This window comes from Panthera leo, chromosome D2, assembly GCF_018350215.1.
Source record: "Panthera leo isolate Ple1 chromosome D2, P.leo_Ple1_pat1.1, whole genome shotgun sequence".
NCBI classification, from domain to species: Eukaryota; Metazoa; Chordata; class Mammalia; order Carnivora; family Felidae; genus Panthera; species Panthera leo.
In genome coordinates, this window is record NC_056689.1 from 24,256,551 (window position 1) to 24,278,347 (window position 21,797).

The 21,797-nt window shown below is 42.7% G+C and overlaps 1 protein-coding gene across 2 annotated transcripts in view; it reads left to right on the forward strand.

The window, feature by feature from the left end:
* Positions 1-15,118: 15,118 nt before the first annotated feature.
* Positions 15,119-21,797, forward strand: part of NRBF2 (nuclear receptor binding factor 2) — a 35,346-nt gene continuing 28,667 nt past the window's right edge. For both annotated transcript variants that reach the window (XM_042907825.1, XM_042907827.1), the window contains exon 1: positions 15,119-15,331. In XM_042907825.1, coding sequence (XP_042763759.1) covers positions 15,302-15,331 — 30 coding nt within the window. In that variant the 5' untranslated portion in view covers positions 15,119-15,301. The remainder of the gene's footprint in view (positions 15,332-21,797) is intronic.

The following is a 21,797-nucleotide window of genomic DNA, read 5'->3' on the forward strand; positions in this document are numbered from 1 at the left end:
TAAGACTGACTCTAGGGTCAAGGATTTTGCACTTGAATCAAGATGATGCTTACCATCCATATAACACCATGCTCAGTCTTAAACAAATCTATAGTTCCTTTCCATTTAAAGTTAAAGAAGTATCATGCTGTGAAACTTCATTCAGCTTCATTCTGTGAAGTTGAAAATGGGGAAAGACTTGAATTCCCCTTCAGGACAAGGAATGGTGCAGCAGGAAGATGAGTCTTCATACCTATTAATGTATTTCCAAGGCAATACACCTTTATCAGAACTGCTACCTGGCTGACAGTGATTGTATGATCACCTAATTTCAGAGATGGTAAAGTGGGAAAAATTATAACAGTAAGCACCCACTACCCACCACTCTGTTGAGATACAGATCAGTTCCCCATACTGTCATGGCAATATGTCAAGATAGATATGGATATAGATATAGATATAGATAAAACTCCCCACCACATGTCCCTCCTTCCACCCTAGAGACAGCCATTCTCCTAAACTTTGAGTTTAACATGTTTCCTCTCCAGTTTTCCCAAATTATGTACCCGGAACAACATTGTTTGTTCTTGTTTATGATTTGATCAATAAGTAGAACTATATCACACATGTTATTGTTTGACTTCTTTTACTCAACCCTGGTTGAAAGTCATCCATGACAATGTGTAGGCTGCTATTCATTTTCATTGCTATATAGTGCCTCACTGCCTGCTTATTCCAATATTTCTCAATTTTTCTCAGGTCCTGCTGTAAGTCTAGCTATGACTAAAGCTGAGAAGAGTGAGGCTTATTGTGGCCAAAGCCTCATCATCATCATTATCATCATAATTTATGAGGGATTGATTGGAATGCCAAGAAAATTTAGAAGCCATTTAATATGAAAAGTTTGAAAGCTATTTAGTAGAACCAGTGAGAAATCATGAATAAAAGAAAGCATCCTTCAGAAAAGTTAGAGAGGTAGAATCTTTATGATTAACTTTTGGGATCTTGGAAGTGACAAAACCAGAAGATCAAAGATGAAAGAATGTTTGGCTTATGAACTAAAACAGGAAAGCCAGAAGCTAGAAATAAAGTACAGGTAGAATATCCAGGTATAGGAAATAGGTTGAGGATAATAAGGGAGTACTTTTCATTAGAACCTTTGAAAAGGCGATCATCACAATTTGAAACTGCGCACTGTCTAGGGGCGCCTGGGTGGCTCAGTTGGGTAAGCCTCAGACTTCAGCTCATGTCATGATCTCACAGTTTGTGAGTTCAAGCCCCACATCTGGCTCTATACTGACAGCTCAGAGCCTGGAGCCTTCTTTGGATTCTGTGTCTCCCTCTCTCTGCTCCTCCCCTGCTCATGCTCTCTCTCCCTCTCTCAGAAATAAAGAAACATTAAGAAAATTTTTTTAAAAAATGAAATTGTGCACTGTCTAAAGGGAGTTTAGGGTAGAGGGCTCAGAACACAGTCTTGGAAAATGCCAAAGTAACGTATCACAGCAGCTTTTTCCTGTTAGAATAGGACACAACTCTCTCTTCAGAGTTTCCCTCAAGTGTTTCTGGAGTTCTTGAGAACTTCCATTTCCCCTTTTCTGGTTAGTTCTTCTTTGCTGGCTACCGCTGTGGCTTCCTTCTCCTGTGAGTGGTCCTATCGCCTCTGCTAGGCAATATGCCACTTCTCTGGCTCCTGTCCCTGGTGTGGTACTCAAACTGCAACATTCAATGGCAGTGTAGACATGACTTAGGAGGACCCCAATGCAACATGACAGGTGTCCCTCAAAGAATAGCCTCCAGAATTTAGAGAAAATAAATTTCTGTTGTTTAAGTCACCAAGTCTGTTGTACTTTGTTATGTCAGCCCTAGCCAAATAGTACACTCCCTTTTGGAGATGGCCTGTATTAGAATGGAACCAGGCTGGCAGGCTCTCCTACTAACAGACGTCACACTACACTTTGGGTCACTTCTCCCCACAGACAAAGGCTTGTTACTCGTAGGTCAAATGTGTCATGCTGGATTCTCAGGAGACACACAATATCTCATACATAGACACAGCTTGTGGGTTTGTCCTATAAGATCTTCAGACTTGCGTGGGCATGTCTAAATTTAAATAGTAGACTTGGGGCACCTGGGTGGCTCAGTTGGTTAAGTGTCCGACTTTGGCTCAGGTCATGATTTGTGAGTTTGAGCCCCACATCTGGCTCTCTGTTCTCAAGCACAGAGCCCGCTTCAGATCCTCTGTTCTCTTCTCTCTCTGCCCCTCCCCTGCTCACACACTCTCTCTCAAAAATAAACATTTAAAAAATAAATAAACAGTAGACTCCAACTGCAGTAACATTTATTGGGTGGGTAAAGGAGCTTGTGATAGGAAGAAGCAATTAGAAACAGGAGAAACAGAAAGAAGCAACAAACACTGAGTGTTAATACGTATTGTTAACCACACAAGAACATTTACATGTTATTCTATTAATTAATTTATTCATTCAAAAATATTTATTATGTGCCTATGATATGCTAGCTATTATGTGAGGAGCTAGGCTACAAGGCAAACAATAAAAGAGAAATCCCTGCCCTGGGGTGGGGGTGGGGGGGCGCGTAGCTTCCAGTCTAAAAGGACATACAGAGATGTGGAAAACAAAGATAATTACAATGGCACATGATGAAGATTCTGATGGAAGAATGATAGCATCCATGAGAAGACAGAGGAAGGATTATGTATTAGTCTGCTAAGGCTGTCAGAGCAAAACACCACAGATGAAGTAGCTTATACAACAGAAATTTATTTTCTCAGTTCTGGGGGCTAAAAGCCCAGGATCAAGTTTGGCAGAATCGGTTTCTCTTAAGGTCTCTATCTCCTTGGCTTATAGATGGCTACCTTCTCACTGTGTCCTCACATGGGCTTTTCCCTGGTGTCTCTTCTTCTTAGGAGGATCCTAGTCTTCCAGGATTAGGATCCCACTCTTATGACCTCATTTAACCTTCATTCCCTCCTTCACACCCTCTCCCACAGAGTTACATCGAGGGTTGGGGCTCCAACATATTAATTTTGGAAAAACACAGTTCAGTCCAAAACAGACTAATTTTTCTGAAGCAAGTCTCATTCAAAGTAAAATCTTAAGTTTGCATGAAAATGATCCCAGGTAAAAGTGTGGGAGAAGCATGCTTCAAACTACAGATAAAGCATAGTCAAAGACCAGGGTGAGGGAGGTGCTTTGGTGGCTCAGTCGGTTAAGTGTCTGACTTCAACTTGGGTCATGATCTCACAGTTTGTGGGTTCAAGCCCTGCGCTGGGCTCTGGGTTGACAGCGTGGAGCCTGCTTGGGATTCTATCTCCCTCTCTCTGCACCTCCTCTGCTCACTCATGCTCTCTTTCTCTGAAAATAAATAAACATCTTTTTTAAAAGCACTTAGGGGTGCCTGGTTGGCTCAGCCAGTTAGGCGTCTGACTTCGGCCCAGGTCATGATCTCATGGTTTGTGGATTTGAGCCCTGTGTCAGGCTCTGTGCTGACAGCTCAGAGCCTGGAGCCTGCTTCGGATTCTGTGTCTCCCCCTCTCTCTTTCTGCCTCTCCCCTGCTCATGCTCTATCACTGCCTCTCAAAAATAAATAAACATTAAAAAAAAATCTTTAAAATAAAAGCATTTAAATTGGCAACATTGTGAAGAATTAAAAAAAAGAAGATCAGGGCACAAGAAAGGATATGGCAAGGTAGGGAACTAAAGGTAGTTTCCCCATTAATCTAGAGAGAGATAAGCAGACAACTTGGGAAGACCTTGAACATCATGATAGAACTGGGGCTTTATCTTAGGGCAGTAGGAAGGCAATAGCTGTAAGCAGGAGAGTGCCATAATCAAATTTGCACTGATCGCTTTGGCTTTAGCATGGACAGTAAACTGAAAAGTGGCAGCACTGGAGACAGGAAGACAACCTAGAAGTCTCTTATAATGAGATAGGCAAGCTGGTAGTGGGAATGGAGAGAAATATGCAGAATTGAGAACACCTCATGATGTAGAATTGACAGGACTTGCTAATGGACTGGGAAAGGAGGACTAAATGGAGGATGGTGCCGGGTTTCTGAGTTGGGCAAATGGGTGGGAAGCTGGTGCCACACCCTGAGATAAGGAACAAAGAAACATGTGGTCAGGGGCAGGGAGGATGGTGAGCTCAGTCTTCAATATATTGAGTTTTAGCTGTATGAGTCATACAAGTAAGGATGTTCACAGCCTTATCAGCTAGTTATTTCGGCCCCTGGTGTAGAGATGAGATTAAAAAAACAAAACTGGTATTTCAAGAGGTTGAATTAAGAGGTTGAATGAAGTGGAATCAACACGTTTATCTGACTCCAAGGGCTATGCTTTTTCTACAATAGCCCACAAAATTTTACCCAAAGATCTAGGGTGGCTGAGTGGCTCAGTCAATTGAGCATCTGACTCTTGATTCCAGCTCAGGTCTCATGATCCCAGGGTCCTGGGATCAAGCCCCAAGTCAGGCTCTGCACTAAGCGTGGAGCCTGCTTAAGATTCTCTCTCTCTCCCTCTGCCCCTCTCCCCCAATCACATGCATGCTCTAAAATCAAAAATAGAAAAATAAGAGTCAAATATACTTCAAAATTCAGAATTTTCTGAATTTTCAAAAGTTCATATGGTGCTTATACTGCATATTACAGAACAGAGACTGGGGCAGTATCTCATAATAAATATTTGCATTAACAAATCCTCAATGAATCATGTAAACATGAGTGGGATAAAGAAGGAGTAAATAGTCTCATAATAGGTCAGAATGGGTTTTGCCACCAAATAATTAATATAAAAACTTTCTGTTTTCAGGGAGTACTGGATTCTGGAATTGTGGCTAAAGGTGTACTTTCCAGGGTAATGCAAAGTCATGGAAGTCAATGAAACAGAGTTTCCAGAAGAAAGTGGTGGCTAGTGATATCAAATGTTACTGAGAGGTGAAGGGCATAAATTGAAGAAAAGTCATTAGATGTGGTGATCAAAAAATTAACAGAGATGTCAGGAGAATATCCCTTACCAGGATAAAGTAATGGGAGCACAAATCAACTTTGAAAGAGGTGAACAGTAAGAAAAACTACACATCAACAGATGGTTAAAATGATAAAGACAAAAAATACAATGTATTGACAGCAATTTAAAGCAAATGGCATTTTCATTCACTGTCAGTGTTAGTGTAAATTGGCATAAGCATTTTGGAAAACCGGCTTTATCTACTAAAACTGAACATACACATACCTGTTATGCCCAGGATTCATGATCCCCAAAGACCACTAGGGAGCCAAGTCCGATGCAAAAGCAAAGGGCCTTTATTCGAGCTAGCTGGAGCTCAACCCCCTACCTGCACCGACGACGCAGTGGTGAGATGAGATGAGATGAGAGTGAGAGTGAGAGTGAGAGTGAGAGTGTGGGGGAGAGGGGGAGAGGGGGAGAGTGAGAGTGTGGGGGAGAGGGGGAGAGTGAGAGTGTGGGGGAGAAGGGGGGAGAGGGGGGAGAGGGGGGAGAGGGGGGGAGAGGGGGGAGAGGGGGGAGAGGGGGGAGAGGGGGGAGAGGGGGGAGAGGGGGGAGAGGGGGGAGAGGGGGGAGGGGGGGAGAGGGTTATCAAAAGCACAAAGGTTTTATAGGGATCATGACCTTAGCCAATTGGCTGGGGAAGGGTCATGGCCTCAGCCGATTGGCTGGGGAAGGATAGCACAATGGCTGCCAAGGTGTGGTCCCAGATCAGCAATTATCAGCTTCACCTGGAACTTGTTAAAAATGCAAATGTTGGGCCTGGTGGTCACAGACCTACTGAATCAGAAACTCTGGGGGTGGGGTTCAGCAATCTGTGTTTGAACAAGTCTTCCAGGAGATTCTGATGCACCTGAAGTTTAAGAACCACTGTGTCTGAGGATCTCTAACATGTTTGGCCTCGGTGTATACAGAACATTTCTCACTGGTCACCTATTAACCATTGGCTGTCAGCCTTGCTGTGCTATATAAATACCTAGCACCAAACACCATCCCCAGAGACTCTGATTAATTGGTTTGGGTAGGCGTAAAATGCTCCCAGGTCATTCTAAGCCTGGACAGGGTTGAGGGCTCCTGCCTCTGGCCCCTACCTGAGAGAAGCCCTCCTTCTTCTACTCACAATTTCCACGCCTCTCACACTCCCCTTCCTCCCACCTCAGACTTAGGAAGAATGCATCAATCGGTAGCCTGCTTTCTTAGAAAACATAAGTTACTCAAGGGGAGGATGCGTGGTCTGAGGTTTGAGCAGGAACTTCTTTCTGTGGCCATGTTGGGGACATAGTCACTAGTCAGCCGGCCTAGGTCTGCTCTTCATACCCAGCAATCCTCGCCCTATGTATATCCTCAGCAAAAATGCATGCATATGTGCTCCAAAATATATGGACAAGAATGTTCATATTAGCTTTGTTTTGTAGTAGTGGTGGGTTCATGGGTGTTTATTATATTCCAAATACATCAGTTACAAATAAATAAAAAAGTGCCCTGCATGGATTACTAATGATGTATGGTCATGAACTAAGGATTATAATTGACTCAAATCTTCACTGAGGTCCACAAGAAAGGGGAGAGGTGTAAGTTGTTAATGAGAATGGTCCCTGAGGAGGCACTACTCCTTCCAAGCATGCTGATGATAAAAGCAAAGGAAGAGGTAACAGGTTGAGAGTCAATCTTGAGATGAAAACTGTGTGACTGCACGTGTAGTGGAGAGAGAGCTTGGGCCCCTGTTATAGATCTTCTATGCCAAGCCTAGACTGCTCTTCTCTCGAGTTCTTTTACAGACTTCTATCTTAAGTCATTTTTATTCTGGGACTTTGTATTATATGCAGGAAAATGCAATTCCTAACTAATAAGTTCTATTAAATTCTCCATTTGATTTGGTCTAGTCAAGGCTGGTTTCTGCTATTTGCAACAAAAAGAGTAACAATTAAAATAGGTGGCACAAGATTCATGGTCATAAAATCAAAATTTGATGTTCTTTATATTACTTTAAGGCTTCTTATAAGTGAATATACGAAGAAAGTACATTTAATATATATATCTAGGGGTGCCTGGCTGGCTCAGTCAGTAGAGTGTGCAACTCTTGATCTCAGGGTTGTGAGTTCAAGCCCCACGTTGGATGTGGAGTCTATTAAAAAAAAAAAAAAAAAAAAAATATATATATATATATATATATACACATATATACATATACACACACACACACAATGGTTTTATTTATTTTTTTATGTTTATTTATTTCTGAGACAGAGAGACAGAGCATGAGTGGGGGAGAGGCAGAGAGAGGGAAACACAATCAGAAGCAGGCTCCAGGCTCTGAGCTGTCAGCACAGAGCCCAAAGCGGGGCTTGAACTCACAAACCATGAGATCATGACCTGAGCCAAAGTCGGTCGCACAACAAACTGAGCCACCCCGGCACCCCCACAATGATTTTAAAAAGTGTAATCAATGATTAAAAACAGAGTAGGAGATAGGGGTGCCAGGGTGGCTCAGTTGGTTAAGCATTCAGCTTTGGCTCAGGTTATGATCTCATGGTCCATGGGTTTGAGCCCAATGTCAGGCTCTGTGCTGACATCTCAGAGCCTGGAGCCTGCTTCAGATCCTGTGTCTCCCTCTCTCTCTGCCCCTTCACCACTCACACTCTGTCTCTCTCTGTCTCTCAAAAATAATAAATGTCAAAAAAAATTTTTTTAAATAAAAAAAATAAAAATAAAAATAGAGTAGGAGAGTGGACAACTGGCCAAGACTCTCAAAAAGTAAATGTCACGAAAGAAAAAAAAAAGTCAGGATTTATCTAGATCAAAAGGAAATTAAGAGAATTAAGAGACATAACTATTATATGCAAGATGTGGACTTTGATGGGATCTTGACCTGCTATAATTCTGGCATTTTGCGTGCAGTTGGGGAAATCTGACTATGGTATAGGTTGATGTTAAGGAATTGATGTTAATTTTGTTATGTACGACTAAAGTATTATAAAGTAGGGAAAATGCTCTTATTTTTTAGAGATGAATACTAAAGTAATTAGAGGAAAGTAAAATATTATTTATAATTTACTTAAAAATTTTTTAGCTAACAATAGATGGAGAAAATATGGTAAAATGTTAACTGCCAAATACAGAGTTTGTATATACTGGTGTTCGTGATACTACTATATTTGAAAATTTTCATATGTGATACAAACAGTGCATCTATGCAAAAAAGGCTTTGTTTATACAATTACAAAATGTACTTCCTATGTAAGTACCATGCGCTGTGCGCGGATTGAGCCACTGGATCTCCTAAAATATACTTCCTATAAAACACAGACAATAATTACGATTCAATTGAGTAGGATATTTACTCTGTCATAATTGAAGAATTTAAGAGAGTTCTGTAAATTATTTCACCACTGTGACCAAAAATTCTCCAATTGGTTTATTTCCCCGATTATTTTTCTCCCTTCCCCCAACACCCAAACTGGAAAAGAATAGTGTGATGAACATGGCAGTCAAGCCATGGAAGCCAATCAGAGTCCCTCAGGTTTTAGAACTGGTGAGAGAGAATTCGGCACGGAATAACCTAAGTGTCTGGTCAAGGCTGAAGACTGGCCAGCCTCCAGGTATGCTATGAAAATTCTCTGGCTGTAGTCCCAAGGTCCTAACATCTGAGGTTTACCATTCTCCCCACAGTTGCTTCTGGACTGAATGTCAACAGCATATGATGTAAACATGTCAGGATAGAAAGTACAATGTATTTGTCATACTTTCCTTCCTCCCCCTTCCTCCTTCTCCTCCTCCTCCCTCCCTCTTCTCTCTCTCTCCGTTTCTCTCTTTCTTTCCCTTTCTTCCTGTCTTCTTCTGTCTTCCTCTTCCTCCTCTTTTCTCTTTCTCTCCCCCCCCGCCCCCCCATCCTCTCCCTCTCTCCACCCCCATCTCCCCTGCCTTTTTACTGTTTGTTTGTTTTAGAATCATTTGCTACAGGATTCTAAGAGGGTTTTCCAGTTCCTTGAAGGGTGGGGAAAGTACAATGACTTGTGGAAAGACCATCTCAGAAGTAAAGAGTACAGTGAAAGTGAGAGGTAAAATATCCAATTAATGGTAAAATTCTTATTTTGTCTGTACCACTTTGCTATGACCCCTTCCTTCCCTGAAGCCCTTACTTGTCTTCTCAGAACTGTCAATCAAAGGTCTCCTGTGCTAGTGCTGCTTAGGTAGAATGGCAGCAGGAAGCATGGACACAGAGGCACTAAATAGGTTAACAATGGACTTGAGAATTTTGACAACCTTGGAAAATACTTTTTAAAAGGAAACTTGAGGCAAATCTTTCCTAGAAACTTAAGGAAGAAAATTCTCTAAACTTCTGCCTTATGACTTCAATCATTTCTTCTCTACCATTCAGTTTCTAAGTCTCCCCTCATCTATATTTATTTAAGAGTAACCAAACCTTATCATCTTCCAATATCTCATGATTCCCTTAATCCCTTCTCAATGTGTGACCCCTCAATTTGAAACTAAGTCCACATGAATCAGCACTTTGCCACAAAGGGTCAGAGCAAGAGGTAGAAATGGAAGTTTGAGGTCAGTGTAATTGGGGGTGGTGACTATAATGGTTGAAGAGGATTTGATTATACATGTCTCAGTGTTCTGAAGTGCTTATAAAAAATATATAGGGGGGAGTGCCTAGCAGGCTCAGTCTGTAAAGCATGCAAGTCTTAATCTCCAGGTTGCAAGTTCAAGTCCAACATTGGGTGTAGAGACTACATTAAAAACAAATTAAAAATCGTGTGTGTATATATACACACACACACATATACACAAACACATGCACATGTATATACATATATATATATGAAAAGGGTTTCCTTCATGCCACCACAAATAAACACAGAAGTTATTTTTTCTAGATGGAAACAAAGGAGCCCTGCTGGTGCACCAGCAGACACATAGTCCAAGGACATTTTGGGATTCTGGAGAGTTCTCTTCTGCTCTCTTGTTTGACAAACACTAACCTAATACAAAGTTGGTTGAATCATTGCCTTTCTGCCTTTATTTGACTGACTTTTCCCAGGTGTCAGCTTACTGGGTAAGAAACCTGCCCTGAAATTCTACTTTCCTTGGCCTCTCCTCTGTTGAACTTTGTTGAATAGAATGCCTGACTCCTGCCTAACTTGGCTCTCTTCATCCTGGCTCACGCTGAAGCAACTGGACAGCTTGGCTCAGAGACCGAGGAGTTAGAGCCTGCTACTTCACAGCTACCCTCCCCCTCCCTCACAGAGCCTGTTCCTGCCCAGTCTGGTTTGTGAATAGTTCTTGGCAAATACCCTGGAGGAAAACAGAGCCACTAACAATAGAAACTCCCTTTTTAGCTTGACTGGCTGGGTACTCAGGACTGTGAATTTAGGAAAACCCAAAATAACCTGTGTAATTACAGTGGGTTACCCTAACGGTCTATTTCTGCTATTACCAACATTCAATGTCAATCCAGTAGATATTCAGCGGCTTGTAGCGGAAAGAGTACTGGGCTTAGAGCCAGACAGACCCAGATTTCAGACCTAGTTGGGCTACTTAGCAATTTTATGACATTGGGCAAGTCACTAATTTGAGCCTGTTGGAATTGAATGAGCAACTGTACATGTAAGTGCTTGGAACCCTGCAAAGTGTTCTACAAAGTTAAACCCATTGCTTTTGAGAAATGGGGATTAAAAAAGTTTCAGGAAAAAGAAATTTAAATCTTCAAGAAGCACTTGAATCAACTTGAAGCAAGATAGCGTTCACCCTCTGTTCAACATCAAGCTCAGTCTTAAAAACAGACATCTAAAACTATAGTTAGTTTTCATTTAAAGTTGAAGGCAGTCCTACTTTTGTTCATGATGAATCTGGAAAGGGGAAGAATTTGGTGGCTCCTTTCAAATCAAGGAATGACGAAGCAGGAAGGTAAGTCCTCATACCAAGCAATACAGGTAAGAGGGTTATCCACTTACATGCTAACTGTTCCAGCCAAGTGGTTTTCTCTGAAATTTAGCCATCGTTTCAATTACTTAAATTTTGATTTTATGTATAGTGAAAGAGGTTGGTTCTTCAGACTAAGACATATTTTTGTCCCATATCACTCTTGTTCATACATAAAAAGGTAAACATAAATGAAAGAAATTTGGTTAAAAGTTTTCTTTTCTCCTCTTTTTTTTTTTTAACGTTTTATTTATTTTTGAGACAGAGAGAGACAGAGCATGAACAGGGGAGGGACACACAGAATCTGAAACAGGCTCCAGGCTCTGAGCTGTCAGCACAGAGCCTGACGTGGGGCTCGAACTCACGGACCGCGAGATCATGACCTGAGCCGAAGTCGCCGCTTAACCGACCGAGCCACTCAGGCACCCCATCCTCTTTTTTTAAGTAGGTTCCGTGCCCAGTGTGGGGCTTGAACTCACGACCCTAAGATCAAGAGTGGCATGCCTCTGGTTAAAGGTTTTCTTTAAAAACATTTTTTTTTTTTACATTTATTTATTTTTGAGAGACAGAGCACAAGTGAGGGAGGGGCAGAGACAGAATGAATCCAAAGAGAGAGAGACACACAAAATCCAAAGCAGACTCTCTTAGCTGTCAGCACAGAACTGTGAGATAATGACCTGAGCTGAAGTCAGACACGCAACCGACTGAGCCACCCAGGTTCCCCTCTGGTCAAAGGTTTTCTAAGGCAATGCAACTTCATCACAACTGCCACCCGGCTGTCAGTGATTATAAGATCGCTTTATATGTCCTCAGACATAGGAAAATAGGGAAATTACAACAGTAAGCACCCATCTACCTGCCGCCCTGCTTGGATACAGAACAATTCCCCATCTAGTTGGGACTTGCCATCACGTCTGGAAGTACCTTTCAAGGACGTGTGAGAAGCACCTGCCACAACCACTTAAATACCCATTGAGGGCACGTCAGTGGTTCTGCCATAACCATGCTGGCTCCTCACCCTCCTGGGCCCTTGCTGGCTGCTCCTGACATTGCTGTGTTGATGATCTGTCCTCGGCCTGCAGACTTGGTTGCTGCCTTGTGCCCAGCACTGTTGCTGCTGCCCCTGCTGCTACCCTTGTTATTGCCCCTTTGGTGGCCCTGTAGGTTTCCTGACTACAGAAGAGACTGTGCTTTGGGTGGATTCACTGGGCAGTCTATAAACGAAGCAGGTGTGGGAGGCATATTGGACTCCCTTTTCCACGATACAATCAGAGGGGTCCCCCCGGCACCTCAAGGACCATGTGAAGCTTCCTGATACTAACCTTATCCTGATGCCCTTTTCCATGGAGTTCCTGTGCTGAGCAGAAACAACAAAGGTAGAGAAGATGGAGCAGGAGACCAGAAGGGTCTGCTGTCCTCTACTCCTGTAAATGAGCACACCAAAGGCTTATAACTACACAAACTTTTGAGGTCATCAATCGAGGTGACAACAGGTGTGCCTGGGTGGCTCAGCTGGTTAAGTTTCCGACTTCAGCTCAGGTCATGATCTCAGTTTGTGAGTTCGAGCCCTACATTGGGCTTTCTGATGTCAGCATAGAGCCCACTTCAAATCCTCTGTCCTCCTCTCTCTCCTCCCCCTACTCATGTGTGTGCATGCTCTCTCTCTTAAAAATAAATAAACATTAAAACAAAAGATTTTAAAAAACCCATCTGCTTTGATTGGAGTAGTAAGCATTCAAGAAGAGACTGAACTATCATGATGTTATAGATGGGTATGAGGGGCGCCTGGGTGGCTCAGTCGGTTAAGCGTCCGACTTCGGCTCAGGTCACGATCTCGCGGTCCGTGAGTTCGAGCCCCGCGTCGGGCTCTGTGCTGGCTGCTCAGAGCCTGGAGCCCGTTTCGGATTCTGTGTCTCCCTCTCTCTCTGACCCTCCCCCGTTCATGCTCTGTCTCTCTCTGTCTCAAAAATAAATAAATGTTAAAAAAAATAAATAAAAAATAAAAAAATAAAAAAAAAAAAAAAAAATAGATGGGTATGAGATTAGAGCAGGTAATATATTAATTTTTTTAACATTTTTATTTATTTTTGAGACAGAGAGAGACAGAGCATGAACGGGGGAGGGGCAGAGAGAGAGGGAGACACAGAATCTGAAACAGGCTCCAGGCTCTGAGCCATCAGCCCAGAGCCCGATGCGGGGCTCGAACCCACAGACCGTGAGATCCTGACCTGAGCTGAAGTCGGACGCTTAACCGACTGAGCCACCCAGGCGCCCCAAAGAGCAGGTAATATATAAGGAATATCTGAAATTGAGTCTTGTGGTAAATTCTGGAACCTCTCCAATGTGGCAAGTCTGTCAGTGGTGGGCCATTTAGGAATGGATTCTTTAACATGAAATATATTTTCCAGGTGAGCCACAGAAAGCAGAAAGCTTTGCAGCTTTTAAATGTTCTTCCAAAAGCCTCTGGCCCCATCTTGCGAGTTGCAGCAAAGACCTAGTGTGAGCTCTTCTCATCTGACTCAGTAATAGGCATGTCCACTATGTTCCCAGTCAGGAGAGCCTGAGGATTTCTATAACCCTCCACTGATGGTCTCAGGAGATAAATGGGTTTTTCCCAATAGGCAAAGAAGTCGTCCACGTGTCTGAAGGAATACATACCTGCAAGTAGTGAAAACAGCCATTGGCAAGCTTCAAGTGCAGCTGCTGTTTCCCAAATTTCAAAGGAATCAGCTGGGATAGCTCTAAAGTCTTTGCAGGCCTGCGACCTTTTCCTTTGATGACGTGGCCATGTCCCCAGTGCTCTTCATAGCCTATGACTGGTCAGGTCAACAGCATGACAGCAAGTGGCAGAGAACAGGGCTGGTGGATACAATGTCTGTCTCACCACTTGGCTGTGTATATCCATCATGTCCTCTCTTTTGCTGATCTGAAGTTTCTCTCAAACACTGGTGAGTGCTTGAACACCTCATACTCTCCTTCCTTCCTTGTCCATCTGCCACTGAAGTTTCCTTTAGAGGTATTAAAACTGTCCACTAACCATCCACTAGTTATTAGTGCAGTAACATGAATTTACTACCCACATTTATGGTTTATCAAGAAAAGTTCTGCCTCTGGATTTTACTGCCTCAAAGGAGTCTGTAATAGGATTCTTTGCCATATAACAGATTATCTCAAACTTACTGGCTTAAAACAACACACATCCATTATCTCACAATTTCCATGGGTCAGGAGTTTGGGCATGGCTTCAGTGAGTCCTCTGCCCAGGATCTCACAAGGCTGCAATCAATGTGTACACCAGGGCTGTGGTCTCAACTGAAGCTTGGGGTCCTCTTCCAAGCTCACATGACTCTTGATCAAATTCATTTTTTTTGAAGTTGTGCAACTCATGGTGCCTCTATCACAGCTCCCTGTCTGTTCCCTTTACAGCATAAATCACAACTAATTTTTTTGTCAGTGAATTCCTTGACAGTTAGCGCACAATTGTTAACTTAATCAAGTATTATATTTGGCTATTTGTAATCCATATTATTTTATTAGTTTGCCAGCACCTTGAGGGCTGAGCCCGTAATTATGTTTCCCCAGTCCAGGGCCTGGCTTAGCGTTGCTCAAATCTGATTTTTGCTTTTGCTTTTTTTTTTTTTTTTTTTAACATTTATTTACTTTTGAGAGAGAGCAAGTGAGGGAGAGGCACCAAGAGGGGTACAGAGGCTACAAAGCGGGCTCTGTGCTGACAGCAGAGAGCCCAAAGAGGGGCTCTGACTCACAGACCGCGAGATCATAACCTGAGCTGCAGCCGCAGGCTTAACGCACTGAGCCACACAGGCACCTCTCAAATCTGATTTTTGAAAAATATCAATCAGGTACACGAATAAAGGTGAGGACTGGAGAGTAAGAGAAGGCGTAGCAATCTGAGGGATTTGGGGGAAAAAAAAATCATGCTGGAAGAAAACCTGAGAGGCCAAAAGCACAACTCAGCCATTTTAGTCAAGTTTCAACAAGGCTGCCCACCCCCGCGTGACGTCAGAGAAGACTTCAAGCAGCTGAAGATACCCCTCTCGCGAGAGGAAAGATAGCCCGCGAGCGAGTGTACGCCAGTCCGGCCCCGCCTTCCCTGAGCCCCACCCACTCCCACCTTGAACCAGCCACGTGTGACGCCATGACGCATGCGTGGCCGCGGCGCGGGGGGCGGGCCCGCGGCGCGCCACCGGAGGAGGAAGTGGTGCGGTTGTTGCTCCCTCTGCGCCCACTGCTGGCTCCCGGGGCGCGGAGAGGGGCAGCTGCCGCCGCTCCGTCGCCCTGCTTACTACTGTTTCCCTCCATGTGCTCCGGCGCCCTCGCTCCCCTTCCTCAGGCCGCCGTTTACCCCGGGGTCTATGGAAGTAATGGAAGGACCCCTCAATCTGGTGAGTAGTCCGCTGAGGGTCGTGTCCGCCCTCGGGAGCCTTTGCTTCAGGAGTCCTGTCGCGTCTCCAGCGTGCTGCTGACCCTCGAGGCCGGGAGGCGGGTTTGGCGGGGGGTGGTCCTGAGGGGTGGAGGAGGGGGGCAGGCGTGGTCCCACATCGGCGACGCGCAAGGCGCCCCAGACGTTGCTCCCTCTGGCATCCCCGGGAAGCTATCACGTCTCATTTCCCGGCTCCCCGAAGCGTACCCTGCTGCAGTGCAGTGAGTGAGGGGCTTCCACCAGCCGGGAAAGCCACCTACTCTTCAGGCTAGAGGAAATGCTTCAACGCGCCACGTAACCACCTCTCTGCAGCCTGGAGGGGCACTGAAGCCGGCCAGCGCAGCAGTGGTGTGAAATACTGGTTTTAACTTCTAATACAGAGGGTCTGAAGTCTCAGCTTCATTACGGTGGAGAGTTGGAGTAATACCCCCTCTCACCCCCTTCTCTTCCTCCACCCATTCATTTCTCGCCTACATTCAGATGCATAAACGGAGGATCACCCTTCTCGAATAAGTTGGAGACAGCTGGAAGAAAACAGGGCCGTCCCTGATTTTTAGCTCCGTTTCATCACTTTAGGCATCGTGAAAATACGGTAGATGTTTGCTCCTTCAGAAAAAGCGCTCATAGGCCATTTACTTATTACTCTAGGCATTTCTGATGATCTCATTAAAACAGAAACGAGAAGCACGAGTTCTTTTCTGACTGACCCCTGCATCTTTTGGTTTCCTAGAGGATACCTATTTTGGTTACTTAAGATTCCTTAAGGTTGTAGCCAGACAGGAGGAACTTGTACAGGCACAGGTTTGCATGCCGTTCACTTGCGCTGGTGGGCGATGTTGGCATTGGGGAAAGGGGTGTGTGGAGAATTCGCTTCTCAGGTTGGAACTCTGAATCCTAGTGTCGTGAAAGACCCCCGGCTTCATTTAAACCATTCTATAGAGAAGCAATGGAGCACGGTGGCTTAAGACTATGGATTCTGGAGCTCTACCGCTTCGGTATCAGTTCTGGCTTTGACACTTAATAGCTGTGTGACCTTGGGTACATTTGTTGACCTCACCCTCTTTCCTGGTTTGTTGTGAGGATTAAAGGAGTAAATAGGTGTAAACAGTACCTTGTCCCTAGTACAGTGTAAGAGTTAGCTATTATAGTAATCAGACCATAAGGTCTTAATTTAAAATCTCATTTGTAAAATGAGGTTTGGATTTGCTGAGCTTGAAAAGCCTAAGATTCTAGGACCTAAAGCTGTTTTTCCCAAATGACTGGTGCCAGGTTAGCTGCTCTGAGAAGCGCCTCCTAGTTTTAAGTTAAGCCCACCCCCACTGGTAAGAGTTGTTTACACTTAAAAAGAATTGGACTAGATTTGTGAGTTTTTAAAAACCAGGGACACATCTTGCACTTTTTGTTTTTAAGGTCACATATAGTTTACAGTGAAATAGAATGGGTGGCTCAATACTGCAACTTCACAGGAATATTATTAGAAATAACCAGCAGTTTACAGAGTGCTTCAAAGTTCAAGTGTCCTTGCAAAATGACCATTGGTTCAGTTCCAGTTAGCTTCACTTTATTTGGCCAGAGGCTGCAGTATATACTGAGCCAAGTGCCCCACTAGTGTATGGTAGCTTGTGAGAAGACGGCAGCTGGGTGAGTTGTAGATGGGGCAGCAGAATCACCAGTTTAGGAAAAATTAGTTCAATGGTGACAATAGTATTTTTATAGAGGAGAATTTTGGAAAGAGCCTCGCTAAGCAGGCTAGGATAAAATGTATGTGGACAAGTATCAGAAATTTGGCATCTTGAACTCTGAAACCATTTGAGATTTGAAAGATCTGAGTTGTAGCCGAGCCGTTAGAAGAGAACAGTTGAACAGAGATTAACATTTAACTTGAATCATTGGAATTGTACTTGTAAATAAGTACCAGTGGCAGGCCTCGGAATTTGTCACTCAGTTTTAAAAGACTGTTTTTGTTTGTTTGTTTTTGTTTTTTGAAGGTGATCACTTTTTTTATGTCAGTTAAACAACTTAGTATCAAGTTGACTGAACCTGAGAAATAGTTCTCAATACTAGGATTTAATGAGTACCTTTGAAAATCCCAGTAGTTTATACAGGCTTTTTCTAATGACATTATAGTGTAGTCCAGATTTGTTGTATAAGGACTTATTACAGTACCTAGATTTATAAATATGTGTTCTCAGAGCATCCTTGGAATTTAGGAAGAACTGCTTCGCAGTTCTACAGAGAAACAAGCCTAGACTGAGAGAAATTAAGTAATGACTTAGATCAGTGGGTCACAACTTATTTTAGTATCATGACCTTTTCTAGCAGTACTTCTGAATTAATGTACAGTACTCACCATTTTCATTTCAATATGTTCCTTATACTGAACTGTGGATTCTGTGTCATTTAGTGTCTCTGCTTTAATGTTGATTCTCTTATGTTATGTTTGGAGTAAAGGCCGTATAGGCTTAACTGCTGGTAGTAGATTTTTAAGATACAGAAAAGACTGGTTCAACTTAGTCATTTTTTAAATTTATTTTTTAAATGTTTATTTTTGAGGGGGGCGAGGGGCAGAGAGAGAGACAGGATCCGAAGCAGGCTCTGTGCTGACAGCAGAGAGCCAGTTGCAGGGCTTAAACTCACGAACTGTGAGATCATGACCTAAGCCACCCAGGTGCCCCAAAATAGTCATTTTCATATGTAATACAGACATTGTATTCTAGTTCTCTTGTTTTTGAAATTGGACAAACGAAAAATAAACTAAATCATATTTCCATCGTTGGGAATAGCTAGTCTTTGGACTGAATAAGTTTTGTTTCATCAGTTTTTTATTTCTTTTTGTGAACTTTTAATATGGACAAATTGTAACTTGTAAAGTTACTTGGTGTGTATTTAGGCCTTTCTTTCCATTTAATTTTGGCAAAGTGGGTGCTGTGCTGGTAGCAAATGTCAAAACTTGTGTGACATAATTTGTAGTTCTTTAATTTGTTTACTGCCTATTTGGGAAGTGATGTCAGACTAATTTACACATGACTGTTGCTCATGCTTTGCTTACCTACTCTGCAGACTCTGAGAACAGGGTCCATGTGACTGTGGCCACAGTTGTATGTTTTTGGCCGTATTAAGGGTGCCGAGAATGTTGAGTAACTGAGCTTCTCTCTAGAGTGGTCAGTTCTCATCTAAGACAAGGAATCCAATATCATGTTTCAAAGAATGGCCTTTTACATACCTGAATTCTTTGTAATTATCATATCTTAATTATGTTGGCGGTAAAATCTTTAAGGTAAAAATGAGGCTGTTTTGAACCACTTCCTTGTTGCCCTGAAAAATTTCAAGTAAAGTTCATCCTGTCACAAGTTAGGTGGGGCTCAATGGAAGGACTGGGGAAAGGTGGTAGAGCACTAAGACTTACACAACAATTACTAAGTGCTGGGATTGGCATCAGGCACTTTATATATACACTTGACCCTTTTTTAAAAATATTTATTTTTGAGAGAGCACAAGTGGGGGAGGGGCAGGAGAGGGGGACAGGATTCGAAGCTAGCTCTGTGCTGACAGGCTGACAGCAGTGGGCCCAATATGGGGCCGGAACTCATGACACGAAATCATGACAATAAATGAGAACATAATTTAAATATGCCTCCATTGTATTACCAGTATTTACATAAATTTAAGTATTTGTTTCCATGACCCTAACAGCTTTTATTTATTAAATGTTTCACATTTTTATTTAAATTCCAGTATCACCTAATAATAGTTTCAGGAGTAGAATTTAGTGATATCACTTACATATAACACCTAGCTCTCAATCACAAGTACCTTCTGTAATACCTGGCACCCATTTCGCCCATCCCCCTCCCACCTCCCTTTCAGCAACCCTCAATTTGTTCTCTATAGTTAAGAGTCTCTTTTATGGTTTCTTTCTTTCTTTCTTTCTTTCTTTCTTTCTTTCTTTCTTTCTTTCTTTCTTTCTTTCTTTCCCCTATGTTCATGTGTTTTGTTTCTTAAATTCCACATATGAGTGAAATCATATGGTATTTGCTTTTCTCTGGCTTCTTTCACTTAGCATAATACATTCTAGCTCCTTCCACATCGACGAGATTTCATTCCTTTTGATGGCTGGATAATATATATACACGATATTCCAGTGTGTGTGTGTGTATACATACATACACATATACACCACATCTTCTTTACCCATCAGTCGATGGATATTTGGGTTCTTTCCATAATTTGGCTATTGTCAGTTTGCATTCCCACCACCAGTGCAAGAGGGTTCTCTTTTCTCCACATCCTCACAAACATCTGTTGTTTCCTGTGTTGTTAATTTTAGTCATTCTGACAGGTGTGGCCTGATACTCATTATAGTTTTGATTTGTATTTTCCTGGTTATTGAAATTGAGCATCTTTTCATGTTTCTGTTAGTCATCTGTATGTCTTTGGGAAAATATCTATTCTTGTCATCTGCCTATTTCTTAAAACTGGATTATTTGTTTTTTAGGTATTGAGTTTTATAAGTTCTTTATATATTTTGGATCTTAACCCTTTATCGAATACGCCATTTGCAAATATCTTCTCCAATTGCAGAGATTGCCTTTTAGTTTTGTTGATTGTTTCCTTCCCTGGGCAGAAGCTTTTTATCTTGAAGTCACAATAGTTCATTTTTGCTTTTCTCTTGCTTCTGGAGATGTGTTTAGTAAGAAGTTACTATGGTAGATGTCAAAGAGATTCTTGCCTGTGTTCTCTGGGATTTTCACTATCTCTTGTCTCACATTTAGGTCTTTCATCCATCTTGGTTTTATTTATTTTTAAATTTAATCTTTTAATGTTTAGTTTTGAGCGAGTGAGTGTGTGAGAGAGAGAGAGAGATAGAGCATAAGGGAGGGGAGAGAGAGAAGGAGACACAGATCTGAAGCAGGCTCCAGGCTCTGAGCTGTCAGTACAGAGCCTGACATGGGGCTTGAACTCATGAACCACGAAATCATGACCTGAGCTGAAGTCGGATGCTTAACCACCTGAACCATGCAGGTGCCCTGATTATTTTTTAATTTTTTTAAGTAGGCTCCACACCCAGCACGAAGTCCCACGTCGGGCCTGAATTCTGCCCCTGATCGAGACCTGAGCTGAGATCAGGAGTTGGACACTTGGGGCGCCTGGGTGGCTCAGTCAGTTGAGCATCTGACTTCAGCTCAGGTCATGATCTCACAGTTTGAGTTTGAGCCCTGTGTTGTGCTTTGCACTGACAGAGATTCCCTCTGCCTCTGCCTCTGCCTCTGCCTCTGCCTCTGCCTCTGCCTCTGCCTCTGCCTCTGCCTCTGCCTCTGCCTCTGCCTCTGCCTCTGCCTCTGCCTCTGCCTCTGCCTCTGCCTCTGCCTCTGCCTCTGCCTCTGCCTCTGCCTCTGCCTCTGCCTCTGCCTCTGCCTCTGCCTCTGCCTCTGCCTCTGCCTCTGCCTCTGCCTCTGCCTCTGCCTCTGCCTCTGCCTCTGCCTCTGCCCCCATTGTGCATGCATGCACACACTATCAACAATAGCCAAAGTATGGAAAGAGCCCAAATGTCCGTTGATGGATGAATGGATAAAGAAGATGTGGTATATATATACAATGGAGTATTACTCGGCAATCAAAAAGAATGAAATCTTGCCATTTGCAACTACGTGGATGGAACTGGAGGGTATTATGCTAAGTGAAATTAGAGAAAGACAAAAATCACATGACTTCACTCATATCAGGACTTTAAGAGACAAAACAGATGAACATAAGGGAAGGGAGACAAAAATAATATAAAAACAGGGAGGGGGACAAAACAGAAGAGACTCATAAATATGGAGAACAAACTGAGAACAAACTGGAGGGGTTGTGGGAGGGGGAATGGGCTAAATGGGTAAAGGGCACTAAGGAATCTCCTCCTGAAATCATTGTTGCACTATATGCTAATTTGGATGTAAATTTTAAAAAATAATAAAAAAGAAACCCAACAGTAGGAATTTAAAAATAAAAGTAAATATAGCATAAAAAAATAAACATTAAAAAGAAAATTAAAAAAAAAAGAGTTGGACACTTAACTGGCTGAGCCACCCAGCCATCCCTCATCCATTTTGAATTTATTTTTATGTATGATGAAAGAAAGTGGTTCACTTTCATTCCTCATGTTGTTCAGTTTTCCCAGCTCCCCAAAGACTTTACTAATAGTCTACTGTTGACTGGAAGTCTTACCAATAACATAAACAGTAACACGTATTTATATGTTATACATATTATGTACTGTATTAACAATAAACTAGAGAAAAGAAAATACTAAAGTCATAAGGAGAATACTTTATAGTACTGCACTGTATTTATTGAAAAAAATCCATATATAAGTTGACCATGCAGTTCAAATCCATGTTGTTAAAGGGTCACCTGTGTTATTTATCTTCTTAGTAACTGTTATTTCC